General features: G+C 58.5%; 1 protein-coding gene across 1 annotated transcript; it reads left to right on the forward strand.

Moving 5' to 3' along the window:
• Positions 1–7595: 7595 nt before the first annotated feature.
• Positions 7596–8375, forward strand: LOC126232461 (uncharacterized). Its single transcript, XM_049942715.1, has one exon. The coding sequence runs from the start codon at positions 7596–7598 to the stop codon at positions 8373–8375; it is 780 nt and encodes a 259-aa protein (XP_049798672.1).
• Positions 8376–18149: the final 9774 nt, after the last annotated feature.

An 18149-nucleotide genomic window follows, 5' to 3' on the forward strand; every position in this document is an offset into this window, starting at 1 on the left:
GGATGACACGTTCAAACGTTTTGCCCATCGTGGAAAGGAGACTGATTGGTCTGTGGTGCTCAGGCTGGAGGAGGTCTTTGCCCGGTTTCGGGATGGGTATGATCTTGGCCAGTTTCCATTGAGGGGGAAAATGTTCCTTCAACAGGCATGTGTTGAATATTCTTGTTAGTAGAACTAGCGGTTTTCGGGGGAGGTGTTTTAGATGATCGTTCGAGATTCCATCTGGTCCTGGAGCAGATGTGGAGTGTAACTTCCTGAGAAGGCTACGAATTTCCCTTGGCGACGTCAGTTCCGGCCGGTCTCCGCTGGGGTGTTGTCTTATGTGGTTTGCCTCTGCCCGAGTGCGCGCGTCCTCTTCTTCGTCATTGTGAAATTCTGCAAAATTCAGGCGTGACTGCGTTTCGTAAGTTTCCGCAAAAAGTTCGGCCTTTCGGAGGTTGTCAAAGATGAGGTCGGTTCCATCCGTGAGCGCCGTTTTCGGTGGTCTGGGTTGCTTGATGTTACGGATGAAAGCCCATTCATCACGCGATAGGTGTTGAATTTGCGCCATCCGGTCCTCCCATAATTCAGCGCGCCATTCCTGGCAACGCCACGTGAGTTCCCTGGAGAGCCGGTGCATTTCACGTTTATACGCTGGGTGGCGAGTTTGTTGCCATTTTTTACGAGCTCGATTCTTTAAGTATTTCAGGTCTTGCAGTGCTGGCGGCAGTGGTTCACGATATGGTGTCGAGAAGAGTAGCTTTGTGGAGGCCTGGTGGGCGGCTTTCTTGATTTTCGAAGTGAGACGAGTGATGGCGGCATCGAGTTGCTCTGCGGTGGCTAGTGGCTCTGTGGGGCGCACATTGTTGTTCAGCCACCTGGCGAAGGATATCCAATCAGTGGAGACTTTTGTTTTCGGTGGCAGTGAGTGAAGAGCTCCAGACAGGGTTCCGAGAACAGGCTGGTGATCGGATGTCAAGTCGTTGATCGTTTGAAGTGAGAGGTCGGGATTCACGTTCTTTACCATGGCCACATCGAGGACATCTGGTTGATGACGTCGAACGGTAGGCAGGTAAGTCGGGTCCTCCGGTCCTTGGGTGAATGCTTGGAGCCGAAGTTCGAGGTCGTAGAGGCGGGTGCCTTTGGCGTTCGTCTGCCGCGAGTTCCAGGCGACATGTTTCGCGTTGAGATCCCCACAAAGGAGGACTCTGTCATATCGATCAAAGATGGAGATGAAATCTTCGTCTGTGAAGGCCGCGCCAGGGCTCAAGTAGGCTGCAACAAACGTGAGCTTCCCATGTGTTGTGGTGATCGTGACTGCGGTGGCTTCTAGACTCGTCATGTCAGGTAAGGTTTCGAGGGAGTGAGTGAGGGAAGATCGCAGGTAGATTGCGGTGCCTCCACCTCGCCGATTGTGGCGGTCAGTGCGGTATCCCACCATGTTGCGAATGTTGAAGGTTTGGGTGGGTCGCAGATGCGTTTCTGATAATAGGAGCACGTCGATTTTATGTCGTTCGATGAAGTCCGTGAGTTCCACTTTCTTGGGAGCGACGCCATTGGCGTTGAAGAAGCAGAATGTAAGGTTTCTACGTTGATGCCGCTCTTGGTCCATATTAGTCAGTGAAAAAGGCCATGATTCCTTCCAGTAGAGTGAGTAGTTTGGATAACAAGTCTGGTGCATCATTGAATTTGCGAGCAGTATCCGCTATGATGGCAAAGACGTTTTTCGTTTTTAGTAAGTTGATGATTGAGCCCATGTTAGATAGCGCGGCGATAATGTCGGACAGACCGAGGGCGTTGTCCGTGGATTGTTGCTGCTGTTGTTGCTGGCGAAGATCTTGCATTCGTTGACGCGCCGTGTTTTTCTGGCGAGTTGGTTGTTGCTGAGACGGTGTTTGAAATAAGGACGATGCGGCCGACCAGGGTGTTCGGAGAGATGGGAAGTCCTTCGGTGTCGCCGCAAACGACGGCTTTGGTGGTTGTTGTGGCTCCCTGGATGGTGGAGGTCGCAGTTGGTAGGCGTGGATTGCCTTTTGGAATTCAGGGCAACCTCGCCAAGTCGCTGGGTGGCCTTCTTGGCGACAGTTGGCGCAGATGGGTGGCTCAGTCCGTGGTTTGGTACAATCCTTTGCGTGATGGTGGCCGCCACAGCGAACACATCTGACCGGCATCTGGCAGTACCGGCCGGTGTGGTTGAATTTGAGGCATTTCTTGCACTGGGCCGGCCCGTCGAGTGGCTTGTAGTCTTCTACCTTGACTCTGGTATGGAACAGATATTGAATGTCGTAGATGGTGCGGCTTTTTTGTCCATGCGGAAGAGATACGCAGTAAGCCGACTGTGGAATCAGTTTCTTGGAGGTCAGGTCTCGTTTTTTGAACTGGTGGACGTTCGTGACCGTGAACTGCATGTGTCGAAGTTCGGCGGCGAGTTCGTCTTCGGTAATTTCCTCTGGGATATTCTTGAGGACCACTTGGAGTTCCCTGTCTTCTGCCGCTTGGTGGGTGAAATAGGGCATGTTGACGGAATGGAGGTAGTCCAGTGCTGCTCGTTGGTCTGCCAGCGTTTCAAAGTGGTATTTGATCTGATTGTTTTTGTAGATCGCCTTGAGTGGTCCGCTGATCTTCTGTTTTAATTGAGCGTTGAGTTCCAGGTATTTGCCTGTGTAGTTGATGGTGACAGGCGGTATTCTCGGTTTCGGCGGTGGTGGAGCTGCAGTGTCCTGGGTAGTTGAGGCGTGGGGTTGAGGCTCGTGTTGGTCTTCCGTAGCTGCGTCCTGTTGCTGTAGTGGTGCATAGTAGTTTGTGGTGGGTACAGCTCGTGATTTCATCTGCATGGGGGTGTGTTCTGCGGCTTTCTTGCGCTTCTTGCCTGTCCGGCGGCGTCGGACTTCCTGGAATGGTGCGTCTGAGTCGCTGGAGTCGTCCTGATAGTCCATGGCATGGTGTTGTTCCGTCGGAGGTCGACTCGACGTTCTGCTGTCGTCGGAAGATGCGTTGTTACTGGTGGTGGCGCCATCTTGATCCCGCCGTCTTGCAAGTTCCATTGCTCGTGCGTCGCGGTCGCGGCGGAGTTGGTCGAGTTTCTCTTGTATCATCGCACTGCATAAGTCTTCGGGCGTGGGGGCCGGTGGGGCGGGGTGTCGCGGACGAGCGCCCTGAGTGGTCCTGCTCGCGAGTTCTGCCTCAGCCCTGTGTGTCTGTTCTGGCCTAGAGGAACGCGGGCTTGCCACCCGCGGGTGGGGCCCTGGCTCCTCGTCGTCCCCTACTCTGTCCATCCTACAAGTGCGGCTAGTCCGCACTATCTTGCCTGCTCTCTATGTCGGTCCTAGAACACGACAAAATTGCTTGGTACTCGCTAACAAGCAAGTGAATCGCAGAGTTTTGGTAGCTCTCGATAGCGGCGAGTCGCACAAGGCTTCCACACACACTACGATCGCTAAGGGACTCCAACCCTTCCTTGCCGCCGCGCCGCCAGGCCCAGCCAGTGTCGCGGGCGGGCGCGGACGGCCGAGAGAGCGGCCGCCACTCTGCGCGCCGCCGCGCCGCGCCTCCCGCGCTTGCTACCGCCCAACGTCCGACAGCCTGTGCGGACCAGCCCCAAACCTGCGCCGCAACCACCCGCGCCGTTCAAACCACCGAGGATGGGGCTACACACGGCCACACCACAGTCGCCAACCAGTCGCCACGGCAGCGCCGCAAACCACGGCCAAACTGCAGCTACCGCGCGCTACAGCCTGGCTCGGCCCGCCGAGAATCGCCGCCCCCGCCCACATGCCGCCCCCACAGCCCCAGCCGACGACCCGCCACAATGGCCAAACCTTCGGCAAAAGTGCCACACCGTCGCCGCGCCAGCCCGGCCAGCGCGGCCGCCGCCACAGCCACACAAGCGGAGGCGTGCGGCGATGCCGGCCGTGCAAACGCACCTCCGCCGCCCCATCGCCCTCCCACCGTTTCCCGATCGGCCCGCAGCCGTCGGGCCACCTCGCCCGCCAACATTCGCGCCCCTTTCTCACAAAATTGCCCGCCGCAAACAAAACGGGCGCCGCCTGCGCAACATCGGCACCGGCCAACCGAGCGCCGCCGCCCCTCGCCGCTTACGCGAGGGGGGCTGACCGCCGTCCGCAACTACAGACACACCGAATCTGCCTCCAAGCACACACGACAGCCGACCTCCTACATTTATACGCCGCAAGCCACCCAACGGTGTGTGGCGGAGGGCACTTTTTACGTTACGTGCCACTGTCGTCATTGCCTCCCTTTGCCGTTCCAGTCGCGTATGGTTCGCGGGAACAACGACTGTCTGAAAGCCTCCGTGCGCGCTCGAATCTCTCTACTTTTACTACATTCGGGATCTCCTCGGGAGGTATATACGTACGGGGAAGCAATATATTCGATACCTCATCCGGAAACGCACCCTCTCGAAAACCTGGCGAGCAAGCTACACCGCGATGCAGAGAGCGCCTCCCTTGCAGAGTCTGCCACTTAACTATCACGGTTACCACATAACCCTGTGACGAAACGTTGGACCTTTCTCTATCTCCTCCGTCAACCCGACCTGCTACGCATCCCACACTGGTGGGCAACACTCACGTATGGGTCGGTCGAACGCGTGTTTTTGTAAGCCACCTCCTTTGTTGATGGACTACATTTTTGCTAAGCATTCTCCCAGTGCATCTCAACCTGGTACCCGCCTTACCAACAATTACTTTTATCTGATCATCATTCCACTTCCAAATCATTCCGCACGCATACTCCCAGATACATATTTTACAGACGTCACAGCTACCAGTGTTTGTCCCGCTATCATATAATCAATCATACAATAAACGATCCTTCTTTCTGTATATTCGCAATACATCACATTTGTCTATGTTAAGGGGACAGTTGCCACTCCCTGCACCGGGTGCCTATCCGCTGCCGATCGTCCTGCAACCTCTCTGTATACTACATACAGCACATCATCCGCGAAACGACGCATGGAACGTCCGGCACTATCTACTAGCTCATTTATATGATATGAATTGTGAAAAGCAATGGTCCCATAACACTCCCCCGTGGCACGCCAGGGGTTACTTTAACGTCTGTAGACGTCTGTCTCTCCATTGATAACAACATGCTGTGTTCCGTCTGCTAACATCTCGTCAATCCAGCCACACAGTTGGTCTGATATTCTGTAGACTCTTACGTCGTTTATCAGGCGACGGTGCGGAGCTGTATCGAACGCCTTCCGGACGTCAACGACAATGGCATCCACCTGGGAGCCTGTATCTCATATTTTCTGGGTCTCATGCGCAAATAAAGCGAGCTGGGGGTCTCACACACGATCGCTGTTTCCGGAATCCAACATGGATTCCTACATAGTAGACTCTGGAGTTTCCACAAACGACATGATACTCGAGCAAACAACATGTTCTACAACACATCGACGTCAGAGATATGGGTCTATGGTTTTTGCGCATCTGCTCGACGACTGGGACTACCTGTGCTCTTTTCCAATCATTTGGAACCCTCCCTTCCTCTCCAGAGACTTGCGGTACACGGCTGTTAGAAGGGGGGCAGGTTGTTTCGCGTACCCTGTGTAGGAATCGCGAATTGGTAATCCCGTCGGGTCCGGCGGACTTTCCCATTCCTCCTTGGACACTTATTTCGATGTCAGCCGGTTTCTCGTTCGTGCGAGCATTTAGAGACGGAACTGCAGTGCGGTCCGTCCTCTGTGAAACAGCTTTGGAAACAGGTGTTTAGGTATTTCACAGCTTTACGCGTGTCATCCTCTGTTTCAATGCCATCACCATGCCGGAGTGTCTGGATATGCTGTTTCGAGCCACTTACTGATTCAACGCAAGACCGGAACGTCCTAGCATTTTCTGTCAACGTCGGTACATAGGGTTTGTTCTACTTTCGAATTCACTGAACGCTTCACGCATAGCCCTCCTTACGCTCACACTTTGGACATCGTTTAGCTTCTGTTTGTCTCGGAGGTTTTGGCTGCGTTTAAACTTTGGGTGAAGCTCTCTTTGCTTTCGCAACAGTTTCCTAACGTTGTTGTTGTAGTATACCACGGTGGGTTTTTTTTCCCATCCCTCACAGTTCGACACTCGGCACGTACCTGTCTAAAAACGCATTTTTACCATTGCCTTGCACTTTCTCCATGAACACTCAACATTGTCAGTGTCGGAACAGGCATTTGCCTTTTCATCTGTCGGGTCGTCTGCAAATCTGCCTTCTATTACTCTTGCTAGCCAAAACAGATAGATACACCGTCCTCCCTGCAACGGCCTTATGATCACTGCGTCCCTGTTCTGCACATACAGAGTCGAAACACGTTCGGGTCTGTTTGTCATCCGTAGGTCCACGATGTTATCTCCACGAGTCGGTTCTCTGTTCATTTTGCTCGAGGTGATTTTCGGACAGTGCACTCAGTATAATGTCACTCGATGCTCTCTGTCCCCCTACCACCCGTCCTGAACATCATCTGAGTGTCCCAGTCTATATCGGGTAAATTGAAATCTCCACCTAAGACCCTAACATGCTGAGGAAAATGTATGTGAAATGTGTTTCCAAAATCCGTCTCTCCGTTGTTCTGCCACTAATGCTGCTGCGTCGGGAGGTCGGTCAAAGGAGCCAATTATTATTAAACCTAGCTCGGTTGTTGGGTGTAACCTCCACCCACAATATTTCACAGGAACCATCCACCTCTACTTCACTACAGGATCAAAACTACTACTCAAACAGCGACGAACACACCACCACCGGTTGCATGCAATCGAGCCTTTCTAAAACACCGTCTGTACCTTTGTGACAATTTCGGCAGAATTTATCCCTGGCGTCAGCCAGCTTTCTGTACCTTATCACGATTGCAGAGCTTCGGTGCTTTCTCTGTCAGCGCTTGCGGTTCCGGTACTGTACCAACGCAGCTTCGACAGTTGACAATTAACAAACGATACCGATTGCTGCTTGGTCCCCGCACCCGTTGAGGCTGCTGTTGCCCCCTTTCTGTACTTGCCCAAGGCCATCTAACCTAACAAAACCGCCCAGCCCACGCCACACAACCCCTGCTACCCGTGTAGCCGCTTGTTGCGTGTAGTGCTCTCCACCTAAGACTATAACATGCCTTCGACATTCGCAGTGTACAACACCTTAGGTTAGGGTTGGCGTCGCTTGGGTTAGGTTAGGTTACGTTAGGTGGACGTGGGTTAGGTTAAGGGTTAAAGTTAGGTTAGGCGTCAAAGTTAGGTTAAGCGTTCGGACGTGAGGCGTCAGGTGGCCGCACCTACCTTACGGCCGGACATCTTAGGTTAGGCTAAGGGCGCCGAGGTCACGTTACGTTCACCTTCGGGCGCCACACGTAGCTGTCACAGGTAGGTAGTAGTTCGGTCGGTCGGTCGTCGGCAAGCCGCAAAAAACTACAGACGACGTCGACAACAAGACCGAGCAGGAGGCAGATATATACCGAGCGCCAAAGAGACCGACCACACACACACACACACACACACACACAAAACAACAAACACCACCCACCGGCCAAAGGGGCACCAAAAAAACCCACAAAGCCGAGCACCACACGTCGCGACCAGAGGCAACCCGCAACCGCAACGGCGCTTTCCGCACCGGGCCGGATGCACGTACGACAACACCGCTACCCGTACACAAGGCCTCCCATTGCACACAGCCGCTCTGTGTTCAACATCATCAATGGCGCGCCCGCGGCTCGTCGCGGTCGCAGCCATGACGCCGCCGCCACTTTTGCACCAACACATTCACGCACCGCAAAACAGCTCGCCGACCCACCGACACAGCACAGCCGACAAACAAAAACAACCGCGGCGGCGGCAACAAAACAAAACAAACACCTCGCACCAAGCGTCCGACAGAAAACAAACGGACAGGCACACAGGCCTCTGCTAACGACCACGACACAGCGGCACGCTGCCCCTTTCCCGCCACTCTCGATTCACAGCGCACGCGACCCCGTCGTCGACGACGACACGCGACGGGCTCGCTTCCCGCAACCTACACCTTTCCGCCACTACGCACGGCTCCACCCGACGCCCGTCGCAACGGCACTACTGCACGCACTATCACCCCCGCCGCCGCCGCCGCCGCCGCCGCCTCCTCCTCTCTCCCCCTTCCCGTACACAACAACACAGCCAAAAACACACTCACGACCCAAACATAACAACATGGCACGTGCATCGGCGCACACCCCCAACCAGTCACCGTCGACACAACCACACGCAAGGCACGGAAAAACCGGCGTCCTTCCACGTTGCCATCAAAGCAGCACAAACAACCACACAGGAGGAACCACCAACAACTGCCGGCCGGCCGGCAACCACCAAACGCACATTCCCGCTCGCCACCACACACCTCTCGGCAGCCGTTTCGCAAAGACATGACATGACATGACGCGACATCATCGCATCACGGGCGACGCACGCACACCGACCCACTTTCCCGCCCGTCTCTCTCTCTCTTTTTCTTCCGACGCCTTCGGCCGAGCACACACGTACGTGGCACAACGCCCAACACAGTCACACACAGTCGACAGGCGCACGCCCAGGCACGCAACGACGCAGCGCAGCAAAGGCGCCCGCGACACATACCTCCTCTCCCGTCTCGCCGCCGACCGCCAGCCAGCCACTCGCAATGTGCACTGGCCAACCGGACACACGTCCACCGCGCCGCCTCCGACCACCCGCCAGGGGGCGCTCACGTCCGCGACAACAGCGCGGCCCGCCGCCGGGCGGGCCCAGCCCGGCCCAGGCGGCGCGCGCTGCTCTGCACTCGGCGCGCCGCGCCACACATCCTGCTGCAGACCGGGCTCGTCTCTCTGTACGCGTCTGCGTCTGCCCGCATCTCATCTTCCTGCGCATCAACACAAACGAGGCCACGTGAGCAAACCCCCGTCACAACGCCACATCACGCACTGCCTTGTCGACCGCCTAAATAAATGCACTCACCCACCAGCCATCCGCTTCGTCCTCTTCTTGCTTACTCGTTGTTCGTCGTTGTTGCTGCTGCACCAGCACCAGCACCAGCACCGGCGGCGGCGGCGGCGGCGGCGGCGGCGGCGGCGGCGGCGGCGGCGGCGGCGGCGGCGGCGGCAGCGGCAGCGGCAGCGCACACAGCCCCCAGCCGGCCGCATCCGAGGGGGCCCCGCCGCCAGCGTCGCCTCCTTGGGCACAGGTGCGGTGCTGTGGCCGCCCATCCAACCGCATTTGCTGGCCGTCCCAGCCGCCAGGCAGGCGTTCCCACTGCCGCGCACCGCCTCTGCTGCAGAAGACGAACAAACGAAACGTACAAACATACACGCACCCGAAGCGTGGCCACACACGGACGGGACCGACAGGCTCCAAGGCGACCAAACGATGGAAAAACAAACACAAAAACAAAAGACACGCGAGCGAGCGAGCAAGCACGCAGTCGCCTCGCCTCTGTCCTCCCGCCCCCGCCCTTCTCCCCACCACATGCCCACAAACACCACCGCCTGCCCGCATCTCCACATTCGCCCCCTCCATTTGTTCCCTTGCGTTCGTTCCTTCCTTCCTTCCATGTGTCTGCGTGCGCGGCGCCTCTCCAACATCCGCCGTCCGTCCGTCCCGTTTTCGCCGTACCACACGCCACCGTCGGCGCCGCCTCGCCTCCTCCCAGTCCACCACCGCCGCCGCCCCTGTCCGCCCCGCACACCACCATACACCGCTGCTTGTCCCGGCCGTTGCCACCAAAGGCGCCAGCCGCAAACCGCGCCAAACGCCGCAGCGCGCGTGCGTCCTTCCTTCTTGCTTGCTTCTCCGTGCCGACGCTGCCTCTATTCCCGCACCCATTCGGCCGACAAGCACTGGCGTCGACGACACAGCCGTTGGGCTCCGGCACTGCGCGTACCGGAGTTACACGCGCACCCCCCCTCGCGAACGCACGACTCATTCTCTTTGTTGTTTCTCCTCTTTCTTACGTCTTCGTTTCTTGTTTGTTTGTTTGTTTGTTTTTTTTTTTTTCCTCCCACCGCCGCATGTGACACAATGGCCTCCCTCCCCCTTTCGTTCGTTGTCGCCGCTTTGTTTCTCTTTCTCATTGGTGCACGTCCGACGCGCTCCATTTCCACCACACCACGGCCATCGGCCTCCTCAACGGGCAGGCGCAGTGTGCCATTCTCCGGCGCACAAGCACACCGCGCGGCTCGCTCTCCTCGCCCCCACGCCACGCCACGCCACGCAGCACAAATGATGCTGTCTCGCAACACGACACACGGTGCGCACACCCCCGACCACGCGGCTCTTAAAAGGCATGGCACCGGCGACATGCGCCGCCCCGGCCCGCATCCGTCGTCTCACGTTCACTGCCGGCCGCGTCTGAGGCTACAACCGCACCACAACAACGGTCCCCTCCCGGCAACACATTTGTTGCACAAACACAACCGCCGAGCGCAGCGCGAGCCACCCACACGCGCCCTCCCCGTCTTTAAAAGCCTCCGCGTCTCCTTTCTCCTTTCGCGCCCCTCCCATCTCCCGAATATGCCAGCAGCGGTGCCACTACCGCGAAACGGACACGCCTTCCGGGCCACATGCAAGGGCACGCCCACCACCAACTACTGCCATATTCGCGGACGCAGTTAGGCAACACGCAACGCACTCTCCACCTACTTTCTCTCTCTCGTCCATTCTCTTTAAAACACACGAACCAACCAACCACGGCTAACACACTTTTTCGCGACACCTTTGACTGCGTTATCTTGACCGTGACGGCAGCTATCGACCTTCCAATTCCCCACTAAACACACACACACCCCTACATACACACCCTTCGCTACACCGGACAACAACAGCGTACACAACAGGAGGGCACACGAAACGGCAGGCAAGGGCAACGCATTCTCATAGATTCCTCCTCCGAGCCATGTCGGCGAACGTTTCATCCGGGAAGGCAATGCAATTCAGCCGTCACCACGGCCGACACCTGCAGCCGCGCCGTAAACGCCTTTCAGTGCGGCTGCAATGCACGGGAACGTTCCGTTGCTATAGACAGCGCCTCTCCGTTTTTCCCTGCTTCGTTTTCCGGTGATTGCTTCTCCATTTTGTTTGTTTTATTACTTTCCGTTCCCCTCCTCCACCATTGTTTCCGTCCCCAACAGTTTTGCTCATTCCACACGTTCTGCCCAGACACGACACTCGACCGATCAAAGGTCAGCCTTTCGTCACCGTTCGCGGCGCCGACGGTGCCACAGTGCGACTGGTGTGAACACCGACACGTTGCCATGACGCCGGTGTACCGCGCCGATATTGACAGTTACTCAGAGCCGCCGGATCGGATCACATCACCGACACACCTGCCATTTCACACCGGGGGACACAGACCAACGAAACGCGTGTACGCCCATAACAACAAACAACGACCGTCGTCGTCTAGCCTCACGCTTACTGTACTCAACCGAACACACGTGCACCGTGAATGACGTGCGTGCGCACAACAGTCCAATCAATCATCAGTCAAACTGCAGAAACGGCTATCATCAAATCAAGGGCCAAATAGGTACACCACCGTGCGTGTCGCCTACCCCACCCGCCCGTACATTTCTTGGCGACTTCGTAATGGATGATAGTACGACACGTCCATTTAAAACGTCACCAACACACACACACCAACGCGCCGTACAGCAAAGGGAATAGTCGACGGCAACACAACATTTCACCCTCGCCATCATGTATGATGTGACAACAGACGGCCGTAACGGTGACATCCAACAATCAATCAATCGCGAGGACTTTCAATTGCAGTCACGTGACTAACCGGGCAGACGGAGACAAAGACATGAATCAGCGCCACAGACAGCACCAACACCTCCTATCGATCTATCTGTGTGTCGACAAACAACCACGCCAAGACTCGTGCACGCATTCCACGTCACACCGGCGGCAACCAAACCCTCGCGGCCGTACCCCAGTAACCACAACCACAACCACATTCGAGACCACACCACCACGGCACAGCAGCACCACCAGCTGCCTCGCAACCAACCAAACCGGGTAGCTATGCCGCCCCTCTCACTCACTCACTCACTCACTCACTCACTCACACACACACAAACAATTCCGCTCTTCCCGCAAAGGCAATTTGGTGGCCCTGAAAAGGGCCGTTTTGCCGCTCTCGCAACGGAGGGAGCTTCCTTCCTTCCTTCCTTCCTTCCTTCCTTCCTTCCTTCCTTCCAAGAGCCGAAGTAACAACCTCCTCCTTACTTGGAGCTCGTGTACTTGGTCACCGCCTTCGTGCCCTCGCTCACGGCGTGCTTGGCCAGCTCGCCAGGCAGCAAGAGCCGCACAGCCGTCTGGATCTCGCGGGACGTGATGGTCGAGCGCTTGTTGTAGTGCGCCAGGCGAGACGCCTCGGCCGCAATGCGCTCGAAAATGTCGTTCACGAAGCTGTTCATGATGCTCATCGCCTTCGACGAGATGCCCGTGTCGGGGTGCACCTGCTTCAGCACCTTGTAGATGTAGATGGCATAGCTCTCCTTCCTCTTGCGCTTCTTCTTCTTGTCGCCCTTCGAAATGTTCTTCTGCGCCTTGCCGGCCTTCTTGGCGGCCTTCCCGCTAGTCTTGGGCGGCATCTCGAACGTACAACAACAGGCAGCAAGCGCTCCGCTCTAGTCAGCGTCTCCCCACACAGTGGCACCCGCCGCTACCGCAACACCGCACCTTTACCAGCTCGCCCTGTTGCGGCCGCCGACCAATGGGGCGCGCGCGCAACCGGCCGCCGCACCCGAGCCCATAAAGGGACCCCCACCCCGCCGCCGCCGGCACACGCACGCACTCCGCTGCTCGACTCGCTGCGGCTCGCACCGTTACGGTTACGTGTTTAGCGCTTACGCCACTAGCCAAACGCCATGTCCGGACGCGGAAAGGGAGGCAAAGTCAAGGGCAAGTCAAAGTCCCGCTCAAGCAGGGCTGGGCTCCAGTTCCCGGTCGGCAGAATCCACCGCCTCCTGCGCAAGGGAAACTACGCCGAGCGCGTCGGCGCCGGGGCGCCCGTCTACCTCGCCGCCGTCATGGAGTACCTCGCGGCTGAGGTGCTCGAGCTGGCCGGAAACGCGGCCCGCGACAACAAGAAGACGCGCATCATCCCGCGCCACCTGCAGCTCGCCATCCGCAACGACGAGGAGCTCAACAAGCTCTTGTCGGGCGTCACCATCGCACAGGGTGGTGTCCTGCCCAACATCCAGGCCGTCCTGCTGCCAAAGAAGACCGAGAAGAAGGCCTAAACAGGGACCGCGGCGCTGCGCTTGCGTGCTCCCTGCACGCAAACGCAAACGCGCCTTTGCCTTGCCGGCTCGCCTCACAACAATCGGCCCTTTTCAGGGCCACCACACAAACCTACGTCCAAAGCAAAGTTTCCGTCGTCCTCGCCGCACTTTACAACAACGTCCACAGCGCCGGCGCACGTCCGCCATCTTGTCCACAGCCCGTGTGGCCGAACACACACACATTTTTTCTGCACCCCTCCACGCACGCACAGTCGCGTTCCAAACAACGACAACGACATCAATACACCAATAATGTGATGTGATCATTGTTAATATGTTCATAATTAAAAGAGCGCGTAACGGCCCGACGACGGACGACACGCGGGCCGCCGCGCGCGCTCTCCAAACACACAGGCACAGGACAAACCAAACCAAACCAAACAGCTGATCCGATCGATGATCCGGCCCGCGCCACAAACAAACCACGCACACACCGGACTCAGCCGCGCCCTCCCGCATCCATCATCACACACGTCACGTCGAAACTCCAAACGGAACGCACGCACGCAAAGCAACAGAGGCGCACAACAACAACAACAACAACAACAAACACACACACACAGAGGCAGGCAGGCAACACAGACCCTTTCGCACTTTTCAATTTCCGAACAGTGTGGTGGCCCTGAAAAGGGCCGTTTTTCGTCTCTCCCACCAAGCACGGGCAACGGCACGGCCGCGGGAAGGCCACAGCACAGCACACCGGCTGCCTGCCTAACCGCCGAAACCGTACAGGGTGCGCCCCTGCCTCTTCAGGGCGTACACCACGTCCATGGCCGTCACAGTCTTGCGCTTGGCGTGCTCAGTGTACGTCACCGCGTCGCGGATCACGTTCTCCAGGAACACCTTCAGCACTCCGCGGGTCTCCTCGTAGATCAGACCAGAGATGCGCTTCACGCCGCCCCTGCGAGCCAGGCGGCGGATGGCGGGCTTCGTGATGCCCTGGATGTTGTCGCGCAACACCTTGCGGTGCCGCTTGGCGCCACCCTTGCCCAGCCCCTTTCCTCCCTTGCCGCGGCCTGTCATTCTTCCTCCTCCTCAAGCAACAAAAAAAGCACAAGCGGCAGCTCCTCACCCGGCGCTAGCGAGTCGGCTACGGTGCGCCGTGAGCGCGCGCCGCCCCCCTATATAGACTCTGGCCCTCCCCCCACCACGCGCACCGAGGGCATATAAGCGCAGCACGGGCCCGCGCGGGCCCGTTGTCAAGGCAGCACCGGACGCTTCGCTACCGCACGCACCGCTAACCGCTATGGCCCGCACAAAGCAAACGGCCCGCAAGTCCACCGGCGGAAAGGCGCCGCGCAAACAGCTCGCCACCAAGGCGGCGAGGAAGAGCGCGCCCGCCACCGGCGGCGTCAAGAAGCCCCACCGCTACAGGCCGGGCACCGTCGCCCTGCGAGAAATCAGGCGCTACCAGAAGAGCACAGAGCTGCTCATCCGCAAGCTGCCGTTCCAGCGCCTAGTGCGCGAGATCGCCCAGGACTTCAAGACCGACCTGCGCTTCCAGAGCTCCGCAGTCATGGCCCTGCAGGAGGCCAGCGAGGCCTACCTCGTCGGCCTCTTCGAAGACACCAACCTGTGCGCAATCCACGCCAAGCGCGTCACCATCATGCCCAAGGACATCCAGCTCGCGCGCCGCATCCGCGGCGAGCGCGCCTAAACCGCTTAGCCGCGGCACGGCACCGCACGCGCGCAACACAAAAAAAACGGCCCTTTTCAGGGCCACTAACATCTCTCCGTCGCGAGCAAAACTTTTGTCGGTCTTGCCGCCCAGCCTCTCTCTCTAGCCCCGTTAAAACAACCACCACAATTCCCCACCCTCCCTCCCGTACACAGCCGCTCTCGCCAACAATCACAATCGACGTCATCCCACCCCACCCCTTCAAATACACACAAACAAACAGCCGGACGACGTCACCACGGGTGGCTGGCCGCCGCCGTCTCCGAGGCGCCACCGCGCCTTCCCAATTCCCGCCGGCCACTTCCACGTCTCAACGTCCCCGTCCCCCTTTCACACAGAGAGGACACACACATAACAAACAAGACGCGCCATCCGCAAAGCAAGCAAACAAACAGAGTCTCCAGAAACATGAGAAACCAACCGTCGGCCGCCGCACAAAATACAAAACACAAAACAAAACGGCCACAACCGCTCCGCTACCGCGCGCCGCCGCCTACCGCCACCGGCCCCACAATCCAACCACCACGGCACGCACACAGTACCCACAAGGGTCATACAGAAACGCCACACAAACACCAACCAACCCCACACACACACACACACACACACACACACACACCCCGGCGCATGCACGCACGGCCACCCAAACAAGACAACACAACGCGCCAAGCACGACAATCAACGCCTTCCCGACGTCCTCTGATGGCCCTGAGAAGGGCCGTTTTGGGCCGCGCGCAGCCGTGCCATCGCGCGCCACTAGACGACGCGGGGGAGGGGGGTGGGGGACGACGGGGTCAAGCGCCAGCCCTTCCCTTCCTTCCCCTTTCCTTTCTTTACTTTAACTTCACTTCTTCTTCTTGGGCGAAGCCTTCGCCTTAGACGGCGTCGTCGCCTTCTTCGGGCGCGGCGCCTTCGGCTTCTTCGTCGGAACCTTCGCGGCCTTCTTCGCCTTCGACGGCGACTTGGCCTTGGCCGGCTTGGCCGCAGCCGCCTTCTTCGCACCCGCGGGAGCCGCCGACGCCGCAGACGCCTTCTTGGCGGCGCCCGCCTTCCGACCGGTCGCCGCCTTCACGCCACCAGCCTTCTTTGCGCCGGCCGCACGGGCGCCCTTCTTCTCCTTGCTGGCCGGAGCGGCGCGCTTCTTCTTCGCACCGCCGGCACGGGCCTTGCCGCCCTCGGCCGCCCCGCCGCCGGCGCCGGCAAGCTTGAAAGAGCCGGACGCGCCCTTCCCCTTCGTCTGCACCAGCTCGCCAGCCACGACGGCCGACTTGAGGTACTTCTTGATAAAGGGCGCCAGCTTCTCCGCGTCCAGCTTGTAGTGCGCGGCAATGTACTTCTTGATCGCCTGCAGCGACGAGCCGCCGCGCTCCTTCAGACTCTTGATGGCGGCCGTCACCATCTCAGAGGTGCGCGGGTGCGCAGGCTTGGCGCGCGGCTTCTTCGCAGACGCCGCAGACTTGGCCTTCTTCGTCGTGCCGGTGGCGGCGGGTGCCGCAGCAGTCTCGTTCGTAGCCGCCTGATCTGCCATTATTTCGACGACGCGCGTACACACACGAGAGCGAGAGCGAGAGCGGCAGGCGGCAAGCACGGCGGCAGAGAATAGCCGCCGCGCCGCCAGGCCCAGCCAGTGTCGCGGGCGGGCGCGGACGGCCGAGAGAGCGGCCGCCACTCTGCGCGCCGCCGCGCCGCGCCTCCCGCGCTTGCTACCGCCCAACGTCCGACAGCCTGTGCGGACCAGCCCCAAACCTGCGCCGCAACCACCCGCGCCGTTCAAACCACCGAGGATGGGGCTACACACGGCCACACCACAGTCGCCAACCAGTCGCCACGGCAGCGCCGCAAACCACGGCCAAACTGCAGCTACCGCGCGCTACAGCCTGGCTCGGCCCGCCGAGAATCGCCGCCCCCGCCCACATGCCGCCCCCACAGCCCCAGCCGACGACCCGCCACAATGGCCAAACCTTCGGCAAAAGTGCCACACCGTCGCCGCGCCAGCCCGGCCAGCGCGGCCGCCGCCACAGCCACACAAGCGGAGGCGTGCGGCGATGCCGGCCGTGCAAACGCACCTCCGCCGCCCCATCGCCCTCCCACCGTTTCCCGATCGGCCCGCAGCCGTCGGGCCACCTCGCCCGCCAACATTCGCGCCCCTTTCTCACAAAATTGCCCGCCGCAAACAAAACGGGCGCCGCCTGCGCAACATCGGCACCGGCCAACCGAGCGCCGCCGCCCCTCGCCGCTTACGCGAGGGGGGCTGACCGCCGTCCGCAACTACAGACACACCGAATCTGCCTCCAAGCACACACGACAGCCGACCTCCTACATTTATACGCCGCAAGCCACCCAACGGTGTGTGGCGGAGGGCACTTTTTACGTTACGTGCCACTGTCGTCATTGCCTCCCTTTGCCGTTCCAGTCGCGTATGGTTCGCGGGAACAACGACTGTCTGAAAGCCTCCGTGCGCGCTCGAATCTCTCTACTTTTACTACATTCGGGATCTCCTCGGGAGGTATATACGTACGGGGAAGCAATATATTCGATACCTCATCCGGAAACGCACCCTCTCGAAAACCTGGCGAGCAAGCTACACCGCGATGCAGAGAGCGCCTCCCTTGCAGAGTCTGCCACTTAACTATCACGGTTACCACATAACCCTGTGACGAAACGTTGGACCTTTCTCTATCTCCTCCGTCAACCCGACCTGCTACGCATCCCACACTGGTGGGCAACACTCACGTATGGGTCGGTCGAACGCGTGTTTTTGTAAGCCACCTCCTTTGTTGATGGACTACATTTTTGCTAAGCATTCTCCCAGTGCATCTCAACCTGGTACCCGCCTTACCAACAATTACTTTTATCTGATCATCATTCCACTTCCAAATCATTCCGCACGCATACTCCCAGATACATATTTTACAGACGTCACAGCTACCAGTGTTTGTCCCGCTATCATATAATCAATCATACAATAAACGATCCTTCTTTCTGTATATTCGCAATACATCACATTTGTCTATGTTAAGGGGACAGTTGCCACTCCCTGCACCGGGTGCCTATCCGCTGCCGATCGTCCTGCAACCTCTCTGTATACTACATACAGCACATCATCCGCGAAACGACGCATGGAACGTCCGGCACTATCTACTAGCTCATTTATATGATATGAATTGTGAAAAGCAATGGTCCCATAACACTCCCCCGTGG

The sequence above is a fragment of the Schistocerca nitens genome, unplaced genomic scaffold (genome assembly GCF_023898315.1).
Source record: "Schistocerca nitens isolate TAMUIC-IGC-003100 unplaced genomic scaffold, iqSchNite1.1 HiC_scaffold_517, whole genome shotgun sequence".
Taxonomy (NCBI): Eukaryota; Metazoa; Arthropoda; class Insecta; order Orthoptera; family Acrididae; genus Schistocerca; species Schistocerca nitens.